The sequence below is a fragment of the Pteropus vampyrus genome, unplaced genomic scaffold, assembly GCF_000151845.1.
Source record: "Pteropus vampyrus isolate Shadow unplaced genomic scaffold, Pvam_2.0 Scaffold262, whole genome shotgun sequence".
NCBI lineage: Eukaryota > Metazoa > Chordata > Mammalia > Chiroptera > Pteropodidae > Pteropus > Pteropus vampyrus.
In genome coordinates, this window is record NW_011889043.1 from 1,694,961 (window position 1) to 1,721,718 (window position 26,758).

General features: G+C 39.0%; 1 protein-coding gene across 2 annotated transcripts in view; it reads right to left on the reverse strand.

Annotated features, from left to right (window-relative positions):
* SV2C (synaptic vesicle glycoprotein 2C) overlaps window positions 1-26,758 on the reverse strand; it is a 180,184-nt gene that overhangs the window by 23,094 nt on the left and 130,332 nt on the right. For both annotated transcript variants that reach the window (XM_011375132.1, XM_023520424.1), the window contains 4 exons: window positions 4,537-4,670; window positions 3,959-4,048; window positions 1,303-1,413; window positions 765-853 (listed from right to left, as the gene is read on the reverse strand). In XM_011375132.1, coding sequence (XP_011373434.1) covers window positions 765-853; window positions 1,303-1,413; window positions 3,959-4,048; window positions 4,537-4,670 — 424 coding nt within the window. The remainder of the gene's footprint in view (window positions 1-764; window positions 854-1,302; window positions 1,414-3,958; window positions 4,049-4,536; window positions 4,671-26,758) is intronic.

The window sequence follows — 26,758 nt, forward strand, 5'->3', positions numbered from 1 at the left end:
AAGTGTAGTATTCTATCTAATTGCCTTTTTGGAAAGCAAATTAGGCAAAAATAGTTTGTACATATGCATTTTAAAGTTATATGTCACTCATTAGCAAATAAAATTTTGAAAATTTCTCCCTATAACTTCTTTTCTTAGAACACATGTATGGTGGTTTTATGCATTTGACAACAAATATTTATTAAGCACCTATTATGTACCAGGGACATATATTAGTGACCAAAAGAGTTTAATATTCCTGTTCTCACAGAGCTTCCAGAGAGAGAAGACATATTTTTATATATTAGAATATGAGAAAAATAAAACTGAGAAGGGGATGGGAGTGCTGAGGGGCTGCGATTTTAAAGAAAAGGCATTTAGGAAAGGTGTCACGGAGAAGGTGACATCTGAGGAAAGACTCAGTGAAAGAATGAGCCAGACCAAGTCTGGGGGCAGTACAAATGCCTGAGATGGGAAAGGTTCTTGCATATTCAAGGAAGAAGAAAGAGGCTGGTGTGGCTGGGGCCAAGCAAATGAGGAGAAGAGGGTGGAGAAGTCACGAGGGACACGTCTTCTAAGGGCTCATCAGGCTTTCCAAATACTATTGGTTTTGCCACCCCAGCTTTATGACAAGATAGTTAAATTGACTGGTTTATAAAAACCAGACTTGTTAGCAAATCTATGCCGAAAAAATTCTTTCCTAAAAGTTAACAACACTAAACAGTATAAAAAAGAAAGCAGCGTGACTGGGAGTTATACTCACCAAGAATTTAAATACCACTTACCCAAAGGACAGGGTGAACCAAACAATTGTAAGCTTTATTGTATTTTCCTTGACTGGGTAGTTGAAACATCTCATAAAAGTCAACCAAATCTGTAAAACATTAAAGTCAGTTTATTTATGCATTTATCTAGTCAGCCCCACTCTCCAACTCCCTCCAACAAATTATTAAAAAGTTGAGTTTTCTTTGCACTGGATTCATTTGAGCTTAAAATGTAAAAGCGAAAGGCTATATGAAACCAAATACTGGAATTTTTATTTATCAGCTTTCTGGAGGCCAATGGGCGAAGTAACTCAAGACTTCAGTGCACCGCCTCACCACCAAGACTTCTTGCCTAACACTCTCCTTTCCCTCAGATGGAATGTCTTGGCTACTCCGATGATATCAAGGGGATCCTATTATCTGGTCCTACTCCAGGAGTCAGGTGTCCTGGGCAGAAAGGGAAGAACCCCATTTATGGAACTGGTCTAGTCAACCCTACTTCTGACTAACATCAAATGCAACGAGTTGGCCACCGTGTCAGGGCAGGCTTGCTACTTACTCCATACAGTTCTGTGCGGATCCGAACAAAACACCTCCTGTACCATGTTCCTGTGTCACTCTCAATTTCAATCAGCTCATCTATTTGTTTTGGGGTTTTGATTCTGTTTACCTGTAAAGAGCAACAGAGGGCAATGAGCTGAGTTCTCTGAAGTTGCTCAGTTCAGGTTTACCATTTGTTTTTAAAGGAACGAAAGCTGACTCCAACAAAAAAGAAGCAGTATTTGAAAATCACTCCATACATATATGAAACCACCAGACTTAAGTATACAGACCTAGGTGGTACCTAAAGGAACTGAATAAAGAATCAATGAGAGGGAATACCATAGAGAAATGGGGGAAGAGCAAATAGTAATGGAATAATATGAAACCAAAATGCCCTTCTCTTAATCATTACTACAAAGACACATATTAGCATATAACATATCCAGATAGTTTTGCTTCTGGATTAAGAATTATTGTGCTTGAACTAAAGTGATTATACATACTTTTTTTTTTTGGAACCTACTATTTTGACAAATTTGTCCCCTAAATATATTTCTTAAAGCTTTCTCATCAAGCTTGTATTCTTGAAGTGTCTCCACGACCCTCTCTTCCTTCTCCCATGCCTAAACTACAGTGACTGGCCAGCAAATACCCACAGGTGACCACGGTGCAAGGTCAAGTGAATGGGCTTCCATTGTGAGCATCAACACTGATTCTTGAGCCATACAAGGGGAATAAACGATGAAGGTTTAGCATGAAAAGCTGTATCTATTACTTAAGTTAGCCTCCTTTTGCTAAGGAAAAGAATCAAGGGTCAGAAGAAACAATGCTTTCGACACAGAGAATGAAGCCTGAAAAGAGAAAAAAAAAGGCAGAATGGTTCCTTTGTGGACCTCTCCCTTCTTGCCCTGTTAGTCAACATTTACTGGCTTTTGAAAAACCTGAAAGAAGATGCAGAAATGTGCACACATTTTACCCCTGCCAGGGATAAATTTGATCAGACTTTTTTTTTTTTTTTTAATAGAGGTTCTACCAACATCCAAAGCAGCACTTCTATTATGAGACTCCAGATACCAAGGCTGGCTTTTGACAGAGGTAATTTAGGGACCTTCAGTATCTTTCAAATGATATCATGTGGGCAGTAACCTCTTCCTGGCTACATAAATAAAGATGTCTCTATTTAACAAAAATAATGTCTGAGTTAAATATGGGATTCTAAATAGAGTCAGATCAAAATAATCCATGTAGGCATTATTTTGTGATACTGTAGGTTTTTTTTTTTTTTTAAATCACAGGTGTGTTCTTATCTCAATATGTTACTTTTGAGAGGATTTCTCTTATCCACTCATCAATGTTTGTTTGTTCATTAATTCATTAGCATCCATGAGGTGCCAGACCTGATACTGAACTCTGGAGATGCAAACATAAAACATCATACCTTCTAATTACCATACAAAGTAAAAAGTATTCTGATGGAAGTCTATATCAGATGGGAGAGACATATTGTACAGAACACCCAAGTTGACCTGGAAGTGAGAGAGAAGAGAGAAGTCTTCATGGACTGCGGAATTTGAAGTGATGTTTATGAAGAAATATGTCATTTGCCATGTGTGTAATCTATTTGGAGGGCATTCCGAGTGGGAGGAATACCATGTGCAAATGTCCAGAGGTGTGAGAAGAAATAGTGTACCGGGCAACTACTATCCCAACTAAAGAGTTTGGGATTCCTGAAGCATAGTCCAAGTGCCAAGAGCAGTGAGTAATGAGGGCTGGGGAAGGGTAGAAAGTAAGGAACAATAAAGAATAAGATTCAGGATGAAAAACAAATAGGATAGAATGATTTTTTTTTTTTTAGATATAATGAAGATAAAAAGAAAGAAAGAAATACGATAGAGTTCAGGGCTCTGGTTTGGGTAATGCTAGTGGTACTCAATGATAGAATTTAGGACAAGGAAGAACCTTAGATACTCTTAAGGTGGTAAGTTCAGATTTAGAAATTCAGATTTTGAAGGGCCTGTAGCACACAAAAAGATGGCCACAAAGCCCTTCATCATGCTTGTCTGGAGCTCAAGAGATTTGTCCATTAGGCTATAGGGATGCAGGAAGTAGCTGAGATTAGTTAAGGGAAGTATGTAGGGTTAAAAGAGAAATTAGCTGAAAATGAAGCTCTGGAAAACAATATTTAAGTTAGGGACATAAGAAAAGAGCTTAAAAAGGAGACCTTAAAGAAATACATGTAAATTCACTGCATTGTAGATATAACAAGGAAAAAGATCAATTTGTCATGGTGGAATCATGTAATGACTTTGAAAGTCATACAAAGATGACTTCGAGGTCAGCCGTTCTTTTGGATTGCTCCCATCTTGTTCCCACCTAATGTAATAACATTGACATGGATGCATATGAGCGGACTTGGTAACTCTGACCTTCTGAAAGAAAAGCAGCAAGCAGGGCAGTGGGCCCCACAGAGACTCCTTCTCAGGAATCTTTGGGAAGGGGTTTATCCTCACGCCGAGGGAATGGCACATACAACAGCACCGTGGCCGGCTTAGGTAAAATAGCAAGTGTGAGGAACTGAAAGATGAGTGTAGCTGGTGCAGAGAGAGAGGAATTTACAATCTGGCCTTTTTAGAAAAAGCTTCCAACCCCCGGCGTAGCAGAGCCGTACTCACCGTGAAGACCTTCTCAGGCTGACCCCGTGCTCTCATGTTTGTGTCATGAATTAACTTCAGAATCATCCAAGCTTCATCATGTTTTCCGATCTAATAAATGTGAATAGACAGTGAAGTGTTTGTTAGGAGGTGAAACACTTAAACTCCCTGATTTTCCAATAACCATTTTGTATTGTCAGATAAAATTGGGTTAATTGTGCAAAGGCATTTAGGTACGTCTCGTTGGAACATGCAGACTACTGAGATGCTCTTCAGTACCTTAGCAGTTCAATGGATGTGCCTATAACTAGAAATAGCACCTTTTGATGGTAAAAGTTCATCTATAAAACAATAAGCCATGTGCCCTTCATTGAACAAAAAGTGACTTGCTTGAGGAGGAACCTTAGAGCTTTTTGGCCACGAGGCAGCTATTTTACATGCTGGTTGCTGAAAGCATGTCTCCATGAAACCAAACCCTCCATAGTTCCATAGTAGGAAGGAAAAATATACCTGGCAAGGAGACAAACATACTTTCTTAGAATTATAAGGAACTCTTTCCGACATATGTGACTTCTTTGAGTATTAGTAACAAGTGTTACCTCCAACAAGAACCGTGGGCTTTCCGGCATGAACGTGAGGGCCACCACGGAGGAGACACAAGGGAGTGCGCAGACAATCACAAACACACGCCAACTGTGAAACTGGTAGGCTGACCCCATGCTGAAGCTCCATCCTGGAAAAGAAGAGTGGGAAGAGTGAGGGAGAATGCCTGTCAGACTGCCTGCTGCGAAAGCAGGGACTCCGCAGTCACTGTGGGTGTCGACATCTTGATTTATTAGTCACATCTTACTACCCACAGAAGAACGAGCCGATCTGGGCATTAGCCACAGTGACCACCAACAGCACCACCAGCGGCAACAAGACCACCAATAGCAGTGCTGAGAAGAAAGGTGCTTGGAATCAAAAGAGTCAGGGCTTAAGTAAGTCAGGTGCATGTGTGTTTCTGTACTACTGGATTCTGAAGGCCAAGGTAAATTAATTTGGGATAATACTTTTTCTAATGGACCACTGTGCTGAAGGTTAGCCTATTCGCTGCTATTCAGATCCTTCTCTGCTTTATCAGCTAAGAAGTCTGTCTCCTAGTCCCTTGCTTAGATGCTGTGTGTGCATATACACCATAGTGGTGTCGCTGTATATAAAAAAAAGTGTGTTATCCACCCATTTCCCTCTCCTTTTATTTGTAATATGTTTTGCCCTAAGTCTCTGAAACTATTTTGTACTCTTTTCCAGTCTCTCTTCAAATCTCTAGCAGCCCACTCCACCCCTTGTACTTGACCTCGCCTCCTGATTGTTGTTTTTTTTTTTTTAAGAAAATAAACACAGAGGGAATTACATACATCTCATCTTCTCATTCTTGAATCTCCCTACCTACCTGGACCTGTTTGCCATCTCTCTGCCTTCCCTTTGGTTCCAACAGATGAACTGTCCATGCTCCTATCCAAGGCCAACCTGTCCCCATGGCCTCTGGAGCCCAGCCATCTCGTCCTCTCAAAGACAGATCTCTTGTGAGTATCTGTCTCTCCTCTCCAGTCCTCCTCATCATGTTCTGTTACCTTACTTGAGGGGTCACTCCATTAGCACATCTATCTCCACCATCTAAGAAGAAACCCTCCCTTGATCCCCACATGAGTCTCCAGCTGTACTGCTATTTCTGTTCCTACCACAGCAGACCACTCTCAAAGGAAGGGTCTATAGCAACTGCCTCTATTTTTACACCCAATATTCTCACCTGAAATAGGCGTCTGTCCCATAGTTACTCAAAAACTATGCCTATCAATGTCACATGTCTTGCCAAAATTAACAGTCTCTTGTCTGTCCTCACCTTACTTGACCTCTCTAAATAGTCCATATAGTTGCTTATTCTCTTCTCCTTGAAGAACTTTTTCCTCTTGGCTTCTCATTACTACATATGCTAGTTTCTTTCCTACCTCACTGACTTATTTCAGTTTTCTTAGCTGGCTCTTCCTTTGACTGACTCCCAAACTTGGTATACCCCAAATCTTGGTCATCAGTCTTCTTCTCTTGTCTCCAGTTTCTTTCTAGTTGGACTCAGGTATTTCCATGACTTTACGTATCATCTACACGATGTTGTCTTTGAAATATAGCTTGTTTTCTTCCTAGAGCTCCAGCAAGCTATCTCTACTTGCCTATTTACATCTTCACAGAGATGCCTAATGGGTGTCTCAAAGTTATTGTGTCCAAAACGAAACTTTTGATTTCCTGCTGTCATGAAAGAGAACTCTTGTTTCTCTTCTGGTCTTCCCTCTTTCAGCAAATGATACATTGCCAGCCACCCAGATACTCATGTCCCAACCCAAGATCTCATTCTTGATCCCTCTTCTTACCCCTTACCCATCCAGGCCTTCAGCAAGTTCCATCTTTAAAACTGATCTCAAAGCTACCCACTTCTCCCTGTCGTCACAGCACCGCAAGGCTTCCGACTGGCAACGCTCTCCCCATGACCTTCGGCAGGATCTTAACTCTTCTTTTTCTGCCTCTCCTGGTCCTCCACAGACCACTCTCCCAACAGCTGCCAGAGTTATTCTTTTAAAATGTCAACAAGAGCACTTCACTCTACTGCTTGAAAGCCTCTGATAGCTCCCAATAGGTCTGGAGTGAATCCAAGCATCTTACCACAGCCTCTCAAGCCAGAAGAAGCAGATTCTTACCTATATATCTGAGCTCATCTCCTGCTGGTTCCTTTGCTCATCTGGTCCAATCCTACTGACCTGCTGCCAGTTCTTTGACATACGAAGTTTAAGTCCGTCTTAGGGGCTTTCCCATATTTTCTTGGAAGTCCAGTCTTGTATGCGAAAGAATGTTTTCCATTTTAGCCAGCCTTTCTCTGAGTTTTGAAGTTTCTTTTTTTTCCCCCAGTATATTTTGTCCTAAATATAGTCCCCTTTGGGTTTTTGCACTTGGTATTTTCCCTGCCTGGACTGCTCTGCCTGAATATTTACATGCATAGATGCCTCCTTAACACTTTCCAGGTCTCAGTTTAAGGTTATCTCCTCAGAGAGGCCCAGGCTCTCAATCCCACTCTTTATCACCAAGGCCTATTTTATTGTCTCCACAGCACTTATCGCTGTCCAAAGCTGTCACATTAATGTTTGCTATCTGTCCCTGAGAGCAGGCACTCTGCTTTTGTTATTCACCAATATACCCCCAGTGCCTATAGCAAGTCCTGGTCTATAACAAGTGTTCTAAATGTTTGTTAAATGAGTACACAGTGTGTGCATGTGTGTGTGTGTACACGAACATGTGCAAAATCACTGCAGGCTACTAAGACAGTAGGTAGTTGGGTCTTCTTTTGACTTTTTTCTGAATTTATACTAAACAGCAAAACAACCTTGATGCACTTATTCAAATCTAGTAATTTATAGATAGCAAAATTTATTATTACTTTTTAGTTATACAGTTCTATTTGATAAATGCACAGAGTCATGTAACTGCCATCATAATAAGAACACAGACCAGTTCCATCATCCTAAAACATTCTTCCTTTGGAGTACACTCCCTCTCCATTCCTAATCCCTGGCACCCCAACTGGTCTGTTCTCTGTCCCTATAGTTTTGCCTTTTACAGGCCGTCATATAAATGGAATCATATTGTATGCAGCTTTTAAAGTCTGGCTTCTTAGCATAATGTATTCATGTAGATTGTTGCAGGTATCAACAGTCTGCCCCTCTTCAGTGTGGAAGAGTGTTATGTGTCTCGCATAATAAGCACGGTGTTTTCACCAGTTGAAGGACAGTTGGATTGTTTCCAGTTTTAGGTGATTATAAACAAAGCTTTTATAAACATTTCAGACAGGTATTTGCGTGTCTAAAAACTTTTTTTCCCCCTTGATTAAATACCTAGGGGCAGGTCACTCAAGTTATATAATAAGTATATGTTTAGCTTTATAAGAAACTGGCAAACTATTTTCCACAGCGGCTGTACCATAATGCATTCCCACCAATAGTATATGTGAGTTCTAGCTGCTTCACATCCTTCCCACCAATTTTGTCACTTTTATTTTTTAAAATGTTGGCCTTTCTAATAGGTCTGTAGTGGTATTATATTACAGTTTTAATCTGCAATTCTTAAATGCTTAGTGATATTCCGACTTACTTTTTGTTCATTCATACTTTGATTGAGTGTCTATATGTGCCAGGTACAACGCCGTGATGTAGAGGCTAATGAGACTTATCCTCTCCCTCTAAGAGACAGAGTCCAGTCAAAGAGGCAGATTTGTTAACAGACACAAACAGCGCGACCCATGCTAGAACAGGTTATGAAGAAAGTCTGGTGGGAAAACAGAAGAGTTGGAGGTATCTTTCTCAAGGGCCCTAGCCAAATTTCTTTTCTGATTTGGTTTCATGAACAAAGAGAGTAAATTCTTCAATTTCTAGTTAGAGATAAGGTTCAAATCAGTACTTAAGAAATAGATGAGACCAGCTGGGACTGGTTTTGCCATGCCAGATCCCCAATTCTTTCCAGCAGTTTCACAACTGGTGTCTTGGAGAGAGAGAGGAGAGTCATAGAGTGGTAGGAGGGAGTCCAAACCACTCCCCTTCTAGAAAATGTGGGGTCGGGGGTGGGGTTGCCAAAGACTAACAGGTGATATCCTGTGGCCTGAATGAAGGGTAGAGACAGTGAGGGCCTTGAGAAATGACATGGTATATGTTTTTAAAACAAAAATATCATTATCATTATCTGGATTTAAAGTGAATAAAAGAATGAAGGGGTGAAACACTGACTACTGTAACTACTCAGCCCTGAATTCTCGGGACCCCTCCCCAGCTCCATTTCAAGATGGCTTAAATTTGAATTTGTGAGTGATGCAAAACCTAAACCACAAACATCAGGAATTGGGGAGACATCAACATGGAGTGAAGAACCATAATGGGAGACAAGCCTCATGGAACCGGGAAAGCAGATTGTTGCTTTAGGATGGACACTCATCTGCACTTAGTAAAATGGATTCTCTTAAATGCACCCTTTATGTTAGTACTGCACCTTTTTTTGTCTTCTAAGAAATATTATTCTTGTGTGGGCAGTGGTTCTAATTGTTCTTCGGATTTCATTACAAATACCCATTAAAATGTCATCTTGAGGGATTTATCTACATAGGATGTAAATTCCATGCCAGGAAGGACCTCAATTAGGGTGTTCTGGAAAGCAGTTACTGCATAGCACTAATCAGTGTGGAAGAGGGTTATGTGTCTTGCATAATAATCAAGGTCATTTACCAACCTCAAGCCGATATGCACTGTGACTGCAGAAACCAGCTGCTTCCCCAGTTGCCTGACTGAACTGTTTCCAGGCGCCAAGGCTGAAGTATGTGGTGCACATAGAAGAATTCTGGCTTGCATGTTCTTTTCTGGGCTCTGTCCCTAATGCACTGGTGAATTAGCACCTGCTTTACTGATCTATACATACTTGGTTGCCAGTTACATGATATTATCGATGGCACGGTCTTTGGCAAGAAGGCAGACTTTAGGTAGAAGACACAGATCCAATGTTCTAAAACATGAATTTGATACTAATAAAAATACATATTATATGTGAGATCAGTTCTTAATAGCTAAGAAGTAAATCACCTATATTTGTTGGTGGTCTTCACTCATAAGATACATAGACAACTAAAATTCTCTTTTGAAAAGTGGATCAAAATCCATTTTCTCAAGTGGCCAATAAGCTCGGTAAGGGACCCATGATCAGATCTGATTTTTTTCCTACAGAAATAAAATTTTATCCCCTCAAAATGTCACTGGTTTAAAACATATATACTGTCAAATCAGAACAAAATATTAATCCTTGACTAGAAACTCAGGTTGTCATGCATTTAGTATCATCTGTGAGTCCATAAGACTTAACCAGATGCAGCTGGACAGTCTATGTTGCTGATATCAGCAGAAATGTTCACCTCCTTCTCATTTGTTTAAAAAAGAAAAAAAAAGTGTATGTGTTGGGGTGGGGTGATAATATGGTACAGCCATGCAATAGAACACCATATGACTATTGGCAAAGAATGAGGTAGAGTTTTTTGAACTGATATGGAAACTATCCAAGTCATATTGCTCAGTGGAAAAAAGCTCTTTTCAAAACTGTGTAAATATTAGTGATTGCATTTTTTATACACACGCAAAACGTGTCATTCTATCTAGAAAATGAGTGAGAGGCCACTCAGGGTAGGGAATGGGAGCTAATAAGGGGACTTTAACTTCTGGCATTATTTCTTTAATTTTTGAGCTTTATGTCACCTTGTATTACTTTTTACTCAAAAAGGGGAAAAAACTGTTCAAAGAGTTGCAAGTCTTTGATTTTTCTGAAACACAAGGTCTGATGGGAAAAGAGAGAGGATAAGAAAACTGGAATGATAATTGTAACATTCTTCAGCATCCATACAATCTTCAGAACTAAACTAATGTTAATTCTGATTGTAAGGAACCTAAACATAGACACTACAGTGTTTATTTTTGGATAGCAATTGAGAAACTGACAGAGACTACCTTTGTGTCTCTAGGTAGGAAAGAAAACAATATTCTCAGATTCTTAATCTTTAAACCTGTAACTCCAGTCATATTCTAATGTTGGATTCTTGGGGCAGAGGCCAGTTGCATCTTGAGCCACAAATGTGTAAGCATTATTGCCAATAGTGATACACAAAGCAATAAAAATAATTGGCAGGTATCTGCCTGCACCACATAATCATGCTTTCAAGAAGTGAGAGCCAATTCAACTGGAATTATACACCCTAGGGAGAGGGTCCAAGGGTTAAATTCCACCCCTAACCGCAGTAGTCATCTGTCTCTGCAAGCAAGCCCAAGCAACAAGCTGATCTTCCTGCTAGTTTCTCTATTTCTGTTTCTGAGTTCTGGTCCTAACATTTGGAATGCACAGAGTGAGCGGTCAACAGCAGAAGGAAGTCACTTTACGTTTCTGGTTCCTGAGTTCGACTTGTGACCCTAACCATGCTTTCAAAGAAGCAAGTTTCCTGATGGTTTTTGAAACTCCGAAATTCATGGGCTTATTTTTCAGGGTTATTTTTTTTCTGGAATATCTTCTGTGAGTACTCTAAATATGAAAAGAGCAAGTGAGAGCACCTTTCCAGAAAGAAGTCCTGGGGCAAGCATGTGAAACTCATTCAAACATGGCGCTTCCCAAACTCCACTGAGAGAAATAATGAGCCCAAGGGTTTGAAAAATGCTGATAAAATAAAGTGTGCGTGTGCGTGTTTTAAACAAAGGTCTTTTGGATATTTCTTTTATGGATAGACAATAGTATGGTATTAACATAATGATGATGTAGGTTGATCAAAATTTATCAAAGATTTTTATACAAATATATACTATATTAGCCTATAGGACAGTCAAATTTTGACCATATACACATGAAGCTTATATCATAAATGCATGTAAAGGCAGCTCATTACTCTCTCTATATATACATTGCATATATTCATATCTATTATCTTATACCATATAGAGACATGCATTAACTTTGCTATTTTACTTACGTATTTATTTAATATGAGCTGTATATGTTTGCAGATTTATATTAATATATAAATTCTTATATAAGCTGATGAATACAATAAATCAATTATGTTCATTTTGCAAATAGGTATAGCCTTAGGAAACCGAAAAGCAAACAAAATTAAATATTGGGAATTCTTACATTAGGTAGAAAGTTGGACTAATAGCCTCTAAAGGTCATTCCAGGGCTAAAGTTCTCATTGATTCTAAGGTCCTGTGCCTGGAGCAAATGAGCCAAAAGAAAATCTCTCTTAAGTATAGAACCATGATAAGAAATGAAACACTTCCAAAATTTAACAAAACAACATAAACTTCACTTAGTTCTGACCCAAGCGCGTAAAGGTTGTAGAGGACTTGTAGCAAAATGATACTTATTCTATATTAGCAACTCGGTCAATCTGCTTCAAAGTAGCTGTCCTGAAAACACTTTTTTTTCCCTTAAACAGTGCTCTATATAACTTCATGGTCCCTATTCTATTCTAGATCAAGATTTCTTTTTGTTCTTTGCACATGGCATCAGGAAGATCTTGCTCATGATCAACAAAAGCTCCTGGTCATGCCCAGAAAATTTTTAATGATACAGCACAAAAATTCTAATGGAATCCATTCTTAGGTGAAAGAGTTTTTCGCAGGGTGAGGGGGCTGTAATATTTCTAGCATTATGACAACAGAGGTTAGCCCAAGCGCTCTTTGTTGCTGACGCCAAAGGTCATGCTTGTACATCTCTGCTAATGGTTGACCTCTCTACCTGCTCCTTTGTTTCTAGCTTCGTTTCTTGCCTTGAAGTTTCTGATCCAGGACAAATCATTTAATACTTGACAAGTGAAACAGTTGCTTAGCTCATGGCTCAGGACCAAAATAATCCTTAGAGTTTTGTCATTTATGTCAAAGAAATTCCATTCTAATGAGCTGAGAAATGCATGCAATCACAATGACAAGGGAGCTCTGGTTTCCAGGACTTGTGCCTCAAGGAAGAGACATCATGCTCTCTTAAGTACAGTGGTTGGAAATATGACTCTGAAGAGGTCCACTCTATTAGCCTCGCAGCCAGATGTTGCTCCCTCATATCCAATTTAATCTGCCAAGAGAACGGCCTTCAGATCATCTCACATTCCTGAGGTTTACTGTCATCAGATGCTTCCTGAAAGGCCCCAACCCAAGTGGAGACACTCAACCTTCCTCACAGCCTTCCAGACCAGAAATGTGGGAGTCAGCCTCTACTCTTCTGCTTCCCTACATCCAGTCAGTCACCGAGAAATGCAATTCTATTTCCTGTATCTCTCCCAAACCTGTTCCTTTCTCTCCATCCCTGCTTTAGTTGAGGTCCTTGTCATCCCTTGTGTGGGTCACCCTAATAGGGCTGATCTGCAGCTGGCACAGATCTGTACAGCCGTGCCCACTGCCAAAATACTGAAGTACGCATGTCATGGTTATTGCCCTGAGCCCTCGAGCCTTGATCTCTCCAATGTCCAGCAACAGAATGGGCAGCACCTGGCCTAGAGTGACCTTGGAGACCTGGCTCCAGTGCTTTGGTCTTCCCTTATTCTGACTGGCCAATATCCTGTTGTTAAATAATTTTAATACCACTTCTCTTTAACAGAGCTTCTAGTTTCCAATCTTCCTAGGTTAGTCTATCTTCCATGCACTTTCAAGAGATCTTTCTGTAGAAAAATCAGATCGCATCACTCACTAGCTTGAAATCTTTCAGCAGTTTCCCACTGGCCCTTCATGATACACTCCAGATTCTTTCTTGTGGCCACAAGGCCTTCCAAGACCTGACTCCTGCCCCTCCCTCTAGCCTCATTCCTCACAAATCCATCCTTCCACCCTTTGCTACCTGCTGTGTATCGGCTTTGCATCTTTACTACTCCCCAGCCTTGTCGACTCCTAAATTCAATCTTTTATTAACCAAGTCCAGAGGAGCATCCTCTGTAAATTCTTCTGGACACATTCAAAGGTATTCACTTCCCCACTGAGCTATCTTTGTATCCTGTGAATTCCCACAGCCCTTAGCATGGTGCCTGACATAAAGAAAAGCCATATCAGAGAGTGATTATTTATCTCTGTCTGTTCCTTGAGGGCAGGGGTCATGTATTATTCATCTTTAGTAAAAAGAAATAAATAATGGCAAAGAATAGTCGCTCAACAAATGTTTATTTAATTAATCAGTGAAGAACCAGCTTTTAGATTCCTTTAAAATAAGAAAGTTTGCCTAATACATTCAAAAGTCACTTTTTGAAAACACGTCTATCATATTTCCTAATTTTCAAAAAGATGGAGACTTTTCTTTTTATAACTAATTTTTAGCTTAATTTCCTTGTGGAAAGAGCACATGCTTGGCAGTTTTTTGAAATATGTTGGAACTTGCTTTACAGCACAGTGTGTGGTACATTTTTATTTTTTTCTACCTTTATTGAGGTATGATTGACAAATAAAAATTGTATTTATTTACGATGTACAATGTGATGATTTGATATATGTATACCTTGTGAAATGGTTACCATAATCAAGTTAATTCACACACATATTCCTCATATTTTTTATCATGTGGAGGGAACACTTAAGAGCTACTCTCTAAGCAAATTTGAAATATACATTCAGAATTAATTATAATCACTATGACACATATAGAACTATAATCACATTAGATCCCCAGAACTTAATCATCACATAACTGAAAGTTTATACCCTTTGACTAACATCTCTCACTATTTCCCTCAGCTTCTAAATGTTATATGTCACCAACAGCCAGAGAGGAAAGAGGAGGCTTCCCCTCGCAGAACAATGAATGCATTTTCTTATAAACTTAATACTTTCCCCCACACAAATTGCACCTCCTTTTGGAAAAATAAAACTCTCAAGAGTTAATAAGCTGATACGTAACTCAAAAGGGGCACTTCTTACATCTTGAAAACATGTTTTATTTCGGATTGAAGATAAAACATAGGAGCCCAAACCAGTTCAATTCTTGGCAGAGACTTAATTCACTTTTGCCCACCCCTGATTTATGACCCACAGGAGACATATAAATGCTATTTCTCTTCACCCTCTCCTGCTTCTCCTTTGTTTCAAAATGTCAGGCATCCACCCAGAGTTAAATTTCACCTTTGCTCTCTGGAAAGGCTGACTGCCTGGGTCATTAATCTTGGCCCAGAAAGAAGTTCTCACTGCTACCGACTGGAAACGCCGGGTCCCGGCGCATCCCAGGGAATGGCTGTCTAGGGCTGTGGCGCCAGAAAAATCAAACCCAGAGAGACTGAGTCTGGATGAATGCAGTAGTTTTTCATTTCATATCTCTTTCTCTGGCTGCTACGTAGGAGAAATGATCTAACAACTCAGGGAAGCCACAATGACAAAGCACCAGGGTGTAAGTACATTGCTGCTCCAGCAGAGGTGGCTATAAAACTAACTTTAGCTGGAATGCTAGTTCCCAGCACCTAAAAATTCACATGTGGGTGTCCCTTCTCCTCATGTCAGCATACCCTCTAAATATAGTTTTGGCAAAGGACAGGAAGCTTTGCGTACCTACTGCAACCTCCAGGGGGGACATAGGTGGAGCGGATTCAAGACCTGAAACACATTCTCAGAATATGTATAGCACACCCACTGCATGTCAGGCACTTCACTCACCATCTTGTTTAATACATCAAAAACCCTGTTACTCAGCTTCCTCCCCTTTCCATCCCAGGGTGGCCAGATAAAATACAGGCCACTAGTTAAACTTGCCAAAAAAAAAAAAAAAAAAAAAAAAATATATATATATATATATATATATATATATATATATATGCTCTAAATATTATATGGGACACACTTATACTAAAAATTTATTTGTCGTTTATCTGAGATTCACATTTAACTAAGCACCCTGTGTTTTTATTTACTAAATCTGGTAACCACATCCTAGGAGACATTTGTGAATCTCTGGAGCATCTTGGATTATCATGAGCTTGGGGGAAGAGGGTTACTACTGGCATCTAGTGGGCAGAGGCCAGGGATGCTGCTAAATATATTAACAATACAAAGGACAGCTCTTTCACTCCCAAAGAATTATCCAGCCCCAACTGTCACTAATGCCTGGGATGAGAAATCCTGCTATAAACTAGTTACTGTGCCTATGTCACAAGTACTCAAATTTAATAGAGCTAATGAGGGTACTTCAAAGCTTGTTTTTAAACAGAAGTTTATAAATAAACTTTCAGAAGGCTTTAGATTTTATTTCGACACGAATGTATTTTGTTTTAATGTTTGTTTTTATTAAGTTATAAGCTCTTTTGATTCTTTGCTATGAAATGGATCTATAGGGGTTGTCATTTTTCTCCTTATATACTTTTAAATGCACCCTTAAAAAACAAGTAAAGGTGGCATGTAATAAGAAGAGTAGAGAAAAAAATTTTTTTCTCCAGGGGTTTTGGTATTGTGCAGCATTCTCCATCAAATGCTTTCTGATAACACCCACAACTTACAAATTATTATTAGCACATACAAAAAAGGCAATAACTATATATTTCCTAAAGCATTTGTATTCTAGTTTCATGGAGGAGGTTTGCTCTTAAAATTCCTACTCATCTTCAGGATGGGGAAGCAGCATCCTTAGTAAAAGCATCTGGCTTCAACCACATGTCCTCGCAAGGTTACTCCAATGAAGCTGTGGCTGGTCAGAGGGAAGGACCCATTCTGGGTTCCACGAGACCCTCACTTAGAACTCCGGGAAGCGTTCATTCTCTCTGGGTCCTTCTCAGCTCCTGCCTTGTGGAGTCCGCCTCTCGATTCCCGACCATCATTGTATCCCGTGATACCATGATCATGAAAGTTCATTGCCTTCTCTCAGCACCATACCCACCATCCGTAACAACTCACCTCTTCTTCCCTCATGCATGATCATTTCTCAAACTCCCCAGTTAATTATCCAGTCTCTGGCAGATGGCTCAATAAAACCACATCAACAGTAAAATGGTCTACTGCAGCCTCCACATTTCCTTTCTCCTTTCACCTTTTCCAGAATTTGCCCATTAGTTATTGCCCTTCTGTTTACCTGCTGAATACAGCTGTCTAGAGTACAAGGCCCTTTACAACCTGGACCCAGCTGGCTTCTCCACATTGTCTCCAACTGTGTGCTCCCCATTCCAGCTCAGCGATGCTGTCCACTGCACTTTTGTGTACAATGGAATCACAAGGGACTGTGTTGAAAATGCACATCCTCAGCCTCTGTTACTAGCAGTGTCCCATTTAGGAGGGTTGGGGTGGGGTCCAAGAATCTCAAACAAGCGCCACAGGTTGTTCTCATGCACGTAGCCCACATCTCCACATTAAAAACACAGCGTCCAGCCTTGCTTGCACAGCCCTTTGTGCCTTGGTTCAGGCTCTTTTCTCCTCATCCCTATTATCTGCTTAGATAATTCCTGTTAACACTTAAGACTCACATCAAATGTCACCTCTCTAAAGTGTCTCCTGACTGCAACAGACCTGCCCAGAATCGATGGCTTTTTCTTTGGTATTCCTATGGTGATTTACATGTCCTCCCCTTCCAGTATTTATCACATATTCTGCATATGTATTTATAATATGTACTCTGCTGAATTCCAGAGGCTGAAAATTTAATATGTTGAATCATCTTAGGTAGAATGGAATTAACAAAAGGGTACTTTAAGTTTTGGTATAACCTCCAAGCCAAAATGTATACAAAGTACAGGTCGCCAAGTAATTAAAAATAGTCATATTGTACTTGGACTTCATACACATGTATTAATTGTAAATTATATACCTGTAAAGTTATGCTTCTATAACCATTATTTCTCTGGCTATACCAGTAATTTTTTTAAATTGGGTTATAATAACCACATCAGTCACTCACCCTACCCGTCATTGTGAGCTGTCCAGCCCCTCTGCTACTATTTCTGGGGGTGCCCAGGGAACAGATGTCTCATATGTACACACAAATGTTGCCCTTACAATCACCGAGAAGTGTTTTTGCTTCTCTCTTTTGGGAATCTCCTGCCAAATGTATAGACCTTCAATATTCAATGAAGCACTAAGACGCCCTGCTTGCGGGTACCACCTCCCAACTTTGAAGCATCTTTGGGCAGGGTGGGCAGTTCAGGCTCTGAATCAGGTCACCTGAATTTGAATCTTCATCCTGCTCGTTACCATCTGTGAGACCTTGGACAAGCTACTTAACTGCTTTATTTTTATTTTTATTTTTATTTTTTTTGAATAAAAAAATAATGACATAAATAATAATAAAAAATAATAATGGCTTGTCATTATGGTAAAAGATACATAACATAAAATCTACCATTTTAACCTATTTAAAATATATAATTTAGTGGCATTAAATACATTCATATTGTTTTGTAACCATCACCACCATCCATCTTCAGAACTCTTTTCACCTTGTAAAATGGAAGCTCTATATCCATTAACTGCCCATTCCAACTGCACCCCCCCAACCCTGCCCCTGGGGTTAGAGGGGTGCAGTTGGAATGGGCAGTTACTTTCTGTTTCTCTGAATTTGATTACTCTAGGTACCTCATCTAGTGGAATCATACAGCATTTGTCCTTTTATATCTGGCTTATTTCATTTAGCTTAATGTCCTCGAGGGTCATCAATATTGTATCATATGTCAGAATTTCATTCCGTTTTAAGGCTAATATTCTACTGTGTGTAAACAAATATACCACATTTGTTTATCCATTCATCTGTTGGGTTGTTTCGACCCTTTGGATATTATTAAAAATGTTGCTATAAACACTGACATACAAATATTTCTTAAAGTCCCTACTTTCAGTTATTTTGAGTATATATCTAGAAGTGGAATTGCTGGATCATATGACAACTACATGTTTAACTTTTTCAGGAACCACCAGTCTAAACTATTTTGACTCAGTTTCTTTATCTGTACAATGGGGCTGCTGTAAAGATTAATCTGAGAATTAAAACCAGCGCTGTGTAGTACTGTCTCTTCTGTTAACATTACTGATAGGCCTGGACCCCAAGGCTCCTTTGCCAATGTCGAAATTCCCTTTCTTCTATTTTGAGCTCCATTAAGTTTAAATGATTCCTTCAAGGACATCTTTTTTGGTTCATCCACTGCTCCCTTTCATTGGTGTTCATACGAAAAAGGATGAGCTCGATCTGAGGGAACGGAAACTGTACTGTCTCCAGTGGTCCCTCTCTTCCTTGACTGGGCCACTGGGCCAGGCTTGTCTCTTTGGCTCTCTCTTTTTCCTTAGTATCCTTCTATTCCAGGTGGCTCTTCCTGTCCTAAGCAGTCAGCATCTTTATGGGCACACAATGACCAGCCTTTCAGATAATACACTCTGTTTAGGTTCTACTTGGACACTGCAACATGATATTTTGTAGATTAAAAAGTGAAAATTTAAAAAAATCAGCCTTGATATTGAATTACCATTGTTCAATATCATTAGTCTTCAGAGAAATGCAAATTTAAACCACAATACCCATTTCATGTCAGCAAGGATATGGGGCAACCAGAACTCTCATACGTTACTAGTGGAAGTGTAAAATGGTACAGCTTTAGAGAACTGGCAGTTTTTTTTTTTTTTTTTTATACAGGTAAACACATATCTACCCTATAAGCCAGAAATCGTACTCCTAGGTATTTGCCCTACAGAAATAAAAACATAAGAAGAGCTGAAGCTACTCAAAAGTTGTGTATAAGAATGATCAAAAAGCTGCCTTTAAAAAAATTAAAATGAACCCCCTCTTACAACCTCCCTGCCCCCAGAAAAAAAAACCTGGAAGAAACCCAAAAGTCCATCAACAGGATAAAGGAAGAATGCTTTGGGGTGTATCTATATAATGGGATACTATTTTACAATAAAAAGTTATGAACTACTGATACATGCAACAACATGGATGAATTTATAAAACATTATGCTGACTGAAAGAACCCAGAAGGTTCCATACCTTACATGAAGTTCAAGAATGGACAGAAATCAGAATAATGGTTGCCTCTGATAACATGGAGAAACTGGTAGGTCAAGTCTGTTTCGTAAGTGCCTTTGCCTCACGAGAGCAAAGTGAAGATGTAAACTGGTCGGTGTTTGTTAGTTTTATGAAGTTCTCAGAAACATAAACATAATGACTTTTTAAAGAGGAGGATGATTAAGTAGATTCGGAAGTGGGAGGGATCCTGGCCAGGAAATGAGTTTCTGTGAAAACTGCTCTTTTTCACTTAGCGTCCAATTTACACAAAAGCAAACCAAAGCGAGTTTTTAAAAATACCTCAGGAACCCTCTTCTAGACTGAATTTCCTGAGGTCACAAAGGCTAGAAAAGCTTCTGGCAGAAAATCGGGACAGATAAGAATCACAAAACTAAAATATATCACTCTCGTCCATTCTAGTGTTCAAAAAAAAAAAAAAAAAAAAAAGACAGTGAACTGTGATTAACCTTAACCAACACTGGGGGGCACCCTGGGTTCGTAAGATAAACAAAGATGAGGCCTTTTAAAAAGTCTCTTCTCGGGTGAATTTTACTCGTAAGTCTGAGGGGAAGCTTGAAGCTATTCAGACCTGTGCCTGTCCTCCAGAGTTCTCATGCACTCGCATTCTAAGTCAACCGCTATGCTCTTCAATTCAACCTGCCAAAGTACCTACCTGGGGGATAAATACAACGATTGGAAAGAGAGGGCGCCATCTTGCAGCTCTGAGGGCCAGAGACCCAGCCAGGTGCAGCCAAAGCACAAAGCAGCTTCAAGGAGGGTCAAGTTCCTGGGAGCAAGGACTGAAGATCAGAATTGTTGAAAGTGGAAATCCTTGCCTATCATTTCATAAAAACACCCTGGCACATATTCTGCATCCCTACCCCTTTGTCAGGTTTTGTATTTTTAGAAAAGAGATCGGGAAAGACTACCCCCATGTGTATTTCATTCCTATACCAGGTTCTAAAGAGAAACTGAGAATCTTTTTTTTTTTTTTTGCCCCTGGAAGGTCTGAGATGGGAGCCAAGGTAGAAAGCACTAGGTCCTCCAGAGACCCAGCAGAAACCAACGGATGAGCTGGTGGCAGTCGTGGTGGGGTCCTGGCATGACCATTCTGGTAAAGATTTCATGGGGTGAGGGTTTTGGTTTTAGTGGACACGAGCGTGGTGCTGCAGATGTCAGGGTTATTTCAAACCAACCCACGGTCTGAGATTAGGGTAGGCAAAGTCTAACAGAGCAAAGGAATGCTTAAGTACGTGGACAAAGACCCAAGCTAGAACAGTGGGGCCCAAGGGTAACTTTCTTAGTAAAGGATGTGTGTCTCTGAGGACTAGTAGGAGAAAAGGACTAAACCTAAGGGTGAGGGAAAGGGATACCACGGACATGCTAGGGCAGAGGAGGACATGGCCAGTTCATGGGAGAAATGGACAACATGAGAAAATTGTTTCAAGACTGCTGTTCTTGTGTCCAACCACTTGATGTAAGTATAACCAGAGCACAGCAGAACACATTCAGAAATCCTTGTCCGGGATAACAGATTAAACAGAAAAGACTGAGGTAAATACATATCTTAAGAGGCATAAAGAATGATAGATCTGATCATTCCTGGCAGAAGAAAAGTTTTCTTGTATCTGAAAAAAAAAAAATCTCTGGTCATCTTGACTTTTAGAAATCAGTGGAGAAAGCCACAGAACTTAATAATGGTCTTGAAAGATATTAAGAGTGATTATTAGTATTATATTGAACAGCTGTTTTTCCTGTTTCAAAGAGGAAGTTTTTCTTCTTCTCTTTTTCAAGAGAAAAGCTTGAAATCTTTGGTTAGCAGAGAATTTGCTGACAGTGAATATTAAAAATTGTAGACAAACTAAAACCCATTGGGTGGGGGATGGCCTTATAAAAGCAAATAAAAATAAACCCTGAGAGTCTTGTTTGTCTGGTATGACCTGGAAAGGGATGGATTTGATTTACTTTACCTGCCTGGGATTCTTTTGATCATTTTCTTTTACCCTCAAATAGCAGTTGTGTTATTGTTGTTTCCCAGTTATAAAAACAATATACGCTTATGCAGCAAATTCAAGCATTATAGAATATAATTTAAAAGGAAGCAATTACCCAAGTTTCACCACCCAGAGATAAACATAATTAACATTTTTGATTTAATATGATTATTAGCATTGAACGAAGCCATGAGAAAATTAGTGAGAGTCTTGAGGAAAGTAGGAGCTTCGTTCATGAAGATTTTTGATATATGAATTTTGGTTCACAATACGTTGAGGGCAATCTGTGTATTTCATGTTGAATATTCAGGTATATCTGCATCAGATATTACCTTATACACCCAGAAATATCTATAGAAAACAGGCAGTTTATAAGGGCTAAAAGAGTAAGATCAAGAGAAAGACCCATCATAAAGCTAAACATGAAGGTAGAAATAGTGCTTGCATTATGTCACCCTCCAGTGGGTCTTCTGAGAACCTGCTTCCACCAACACTCTAGAGGCATGAAAGAAAGAGGAGCAATGTGCTAATGCTGTTATTCTGCCACCCTGGCTGGCTACATCTGTAGGTGAACTACATTTTGACCTCCTGCCAAATCTGATGAGGAAAGCAGTTCAGATTAAAAAAAAAAATCAAGGAGAATATTCTGCAGTAGTTTTTCATTTTAAGAAAGAAAGAATGTTTTTTTTTTCTTCTTCTCATATATGGAAGTATTTGTTTCTAAATTTAATCATGCCTGTAGGCAAAACTTAAAGATTTCGGCTTGGTGACTAAGGATTCTGCTATCAATTACAATATGGGAGGGGTTTTCCCCCCTCTGCATCTCAGCCATTCTGAGACACCAACTGGGTGTCCTACAATTCACCTTAATTCTGACAATATGTACCCAGAGATAGCATTAGATCCCACATATTAAGGGCTCAGTCCCACAAGACCGTACCCCCGCCACTCAAGATGCCAATTGCAAGCCCATATTATTACTTGTGATTCTGAGAGTGGTTATAGATCAGAGGATCCAACGATTCTCTCTTTGGATTCAAACAACTTGCTAGAGTGGCTCACAAAATTCAGAGAAACATTCTACTTCTAGATTGCTGGTTTATTATAAAGGATATAACTCAGGAACAGCCAGAATGAATAGATGCATAGGGCAAAGTATGGGAAAAGGACTCGGAGCTTTTATGCTCTCTCCTAGAACACTGTTCTCCCCAAATCATCAAATGTTCAGCAACATGGAAGCTCTCCGAACCCCATCCTTTGGGTTTTTCATGGAGGCTTTATTACATAGGCATGATTGATTAATTCATAGGCCATTGGTGATTACGCTCAATCTCCGGCCCCTCTCTACTCCCAGGAAGTCATGGAGCAAGGGTGGGGCTGAAAGTTCCAATCACGAGGTTGGCTTCATTAGAAACCAGCCCCCATCCTTAGGTACTTTCCAAGTCATTTCATTAATATAAGACACCTTTATCACTCATCATTTAGGAAATTCCAAGGGTTTTAGGAGCTCTGTTCCAGCAAGAGGATCAAAGAGCAAATGTATATTTCTTATTATAAATCAATATCACAGTGATAATACCTAAGAAACATTCATTTTACACAGATGAAATCCTCATGGTAAGATGGTAAGATTTGGGGGGGATGGGAGGAAATGTGGTGGGAAAAGGAAGAGAACAGAGATATTCACCTGTCTGGGGGTGCATGTAGCTCGTTGTGTCAAGGAATCAGGGATGAATGTGGAACCTAACTAATCCCAAAGTACTTGGGAACACCATTCCCCTCCTACATTTCTAAATTGATATTTATATTTTCATCGTAGCTCTGGATATATATATTGCTAGGGGTAAAGTTTGGGGCATATTATAAATAATAGTAACCGTAAATAAAACTGTGATATCATTCTTTAAAATGGGGGCCAATAGGTTCTAAATACCACAACAATTTCGAACTGTTATCAGCCACTTAATCACCACAGGGACAAGCTCTTGATTAAAAGGAAAATTTACAGGATTCTCCTTTCTCCTTGAACTTAAAATTCCATTTCACCTTCCCCACAGAATCCTAACCTAATGTAAATATATTTTTTATGCATGAATCATGCATTTGTAATTTTATTGATCAACATATTATACTCCTCTACAACAAATACATATTCTAAAAATAAAATGTGAAACAATATCCTGTGACCATAAGCTTTCTAAGTGATAAAAACCATTGTATTTATAGAACTATATTACAATTACTACACAATTGATTGATATAACAAAATGTATAATAGTTTGTAAGTTTGTGATAATTTTTAAATTAAAAAATAAAGTTTTATTGGAAGTATATTTTTTAATAACACAAAATGGTGGTCTTTTTTTCTCCCCAATTGGTTCATGTTACCATGAATGAATATTTCTTATTGCTAAAATGAGACACATGTTATCATTCATTCTTATTCACATTAATAAGTAAATGTAAATGGAGTTTTACTTATAGCTCTATCATTCAATTCTATGATTTCTAAGTTCTCTTAATTACCTATCAAATATTGGTAATGATATACTAGCTTACTTAATTAAATCCTCCTTCAATTTTGTTAAAAGCAAAGAATTAGAAACCATCCAACGGCAAAATAATTTATTACTTTCTCATTAAAATCATTTACTTTTTCACTACCTATGCCAACATTTTGAGTAGCCCCTTATTCAGAATCTAGAGGTTACCAGCTGAGGACACTAGTAAGCCTTACAACTCTTGCAGGGTAAGAGCAGAGTATGTTCTAAGGTAGATCAATTTAAGGAAAGATTGCTTATGGAAATGCAGCTTCTTAAAATTGGTTTTCTTAAAACTATCATTGCATATGTCCTCCTTAGACAATGAGTTTGCATGTCTTAGTTTGAAGAACAAAAGGCTCTGGAGTGAGCCTGGTAACAATCCTAATTCTAGTCCCTCACTGACCTTAAGCAAGGTACCTACTCTTTCCGAACCTCAGTTTCTCTAATAATAATATTTAATAATAATAATAATAATAATAATAATAATAATAATAATAATAATAATAGTAAGCAGCAGCCTTGGGTGGTTTGGAGGCTTGAATGAGGTAATGAGAGGAAAAATGCTTTGTAAATTGTAAAATTCTATGTCAGTTTTGGGTACTGCTGTTTTCGTTACTATTTTTGATATTAATGATCCAAGTATAAGACCAAGAATAAGACCAGGGGTCATGTACAGAAGTGGTGCCAATCCCTGGAATAAGGAAATCTGATTCATAAATTCAAAACACAGAACTTCTAACGATAAAATAATAAATAGGTGCGTGGCGAGTTCTAACACTAGATATCACTAGTTTTCAAAGTGTGGTCTCTGAACCATCATCATGAGCATCACTTGGGAACCTGTGAGAGATGTGCATTCTCTGGCTCCACCTACAGAATCAGAAACTCTGGGGTGGGACCCAGCAACCTGGATTACCAAACCCTCCATATGACTATTACATGCCAAAGTCTGAGAACAGTGCTGTTCAGGATGCTTTAAGTGTATAGGAACCCTACTGGATTTCCCAGATTAGTGGGTGGCATAAGAACATAGGAGGAAGTATTTAAATTGAATTAGTTCTTTATCAACATGACACTGAATTTCCCAGAGGTGGGAAATGCTCTTTGATTTTATGTGCTGCGTATGCTGCAATTGGTCTGGGTAAACAGCAAGACCTCAGGCAAGGAGGCACGGGGATTTATCCAGCTTTTCAGAGTGTAACTTAAGAGCTCTTATGATCCATAAGCTAATAGCTAGTCTTCCTGTGGGCAAGAACAAGAAGTCTTTTTGATCTTCTCTTTATAAAGAAACAGGATCAGAGAAAAAACAAAAAACAAAAAACAGGATCAGAGATTTCAAGGGAGATTTAACTGTGCCCACCTAGCTACAAAGAACTGAGTTTTGCTCTTGACAATAAAATTTTCTGTTTCAGTGCTGTGCCAGGGTAGACTGGCCCTCCTTAATCAGTCTCTGGCTCCTAATGCTGACCCAGGAAGTCTGCTCTCAGACAAGCTCAATCACTTGTAGAATAGCCTGCCTCCAGTGGGGCAGGGATGGACCCCAATCCATTATGACTCAGATAGGAAGAATGCAGCTGATTGTCTAAGTGGACATATAGCTCTTTCTTCCAATACAATCTATTTAATGCATGTAGAAAACAAGTGCAGAGGGATGGTTCAGAAATACTGGATGTCGATGAGGTTTAGATGCTGTTTCCACAGGATGCTTATTTAGTACAAAGGAAACAGAAAAATGGCAGCAGTAATACTAAACCACAGTGTACTCAAGAGGAGAAGCAAGCTTTCAGTCAGAGCATCTCTATCTCTGACATGTTGACTTTAATATAGTTTTTTTTTAATATAGAGTTTTTTGTCAACATATGTAAAAACAAAAATCAAATGAAATAAAAGCATCTTAGACTTTTTGTTTTTCAACTAGCTAGATTTGGACTTTTCTTGATCATACATGAAGAAAAACAGGAGCTGAAACAAACAGCCAAAATAACACAGAGTAGAAAGTGAGTCAGAGATTGGGTATCTGTAGACATTTCTTTACCAAGGAGGTAACCTTTGAAACACGAGTACACAAAGAATTAAAGTCATCAACCATTTTATTTTCACATGTGATTTCTACTTTTTGGAGTAAGTGACTTTGAAAGAGAATTGGAAGATCACTCTACAAACCAAGTGTTCATAATAAACTGTTCCAATTGTGTAGCAAATGCCACAGTAACCCACTGAGGGTTAACATTAAGCTGGTACCATTGAAAAAAAATCTCATTATGAGGATTGTGGTGCAAAATTGAGCTGCTATACGGTTGACTGAATTGAGACTCCAGAGATTTATATACTCCAAGGCTCCACAGAGTCTTCGATCTGGTCTAGCTCAGTGCTACCACTGACACCACACAAAAACACAGCCGAGTGCATCAGCGACATACCTATCTGTCATCATTTTTATAATAGCAGAGTAAATTGGTGTCCTTGCACTCTAATCACAGAGAAATCTGTACAAATGGACATCTTAATCACTAGATAAATATATTTTCACTGTATTTTGTTAAACATATCAAATTAGTCATCTTACTAATCAAATAAAAGCAATTGCTGATATTACCACGATTATTCAAAAGCCTCAGATTATATTAAAATGCCACCCAAATTGGTTTTAAATTACAATGTTACAGTATTTTCCAAAGCCAACATTGAATATTTAATGGTAATGGGACTGCATCATGAATCTTTTCTAATTTATTTCCAACGATTTTTTTTTT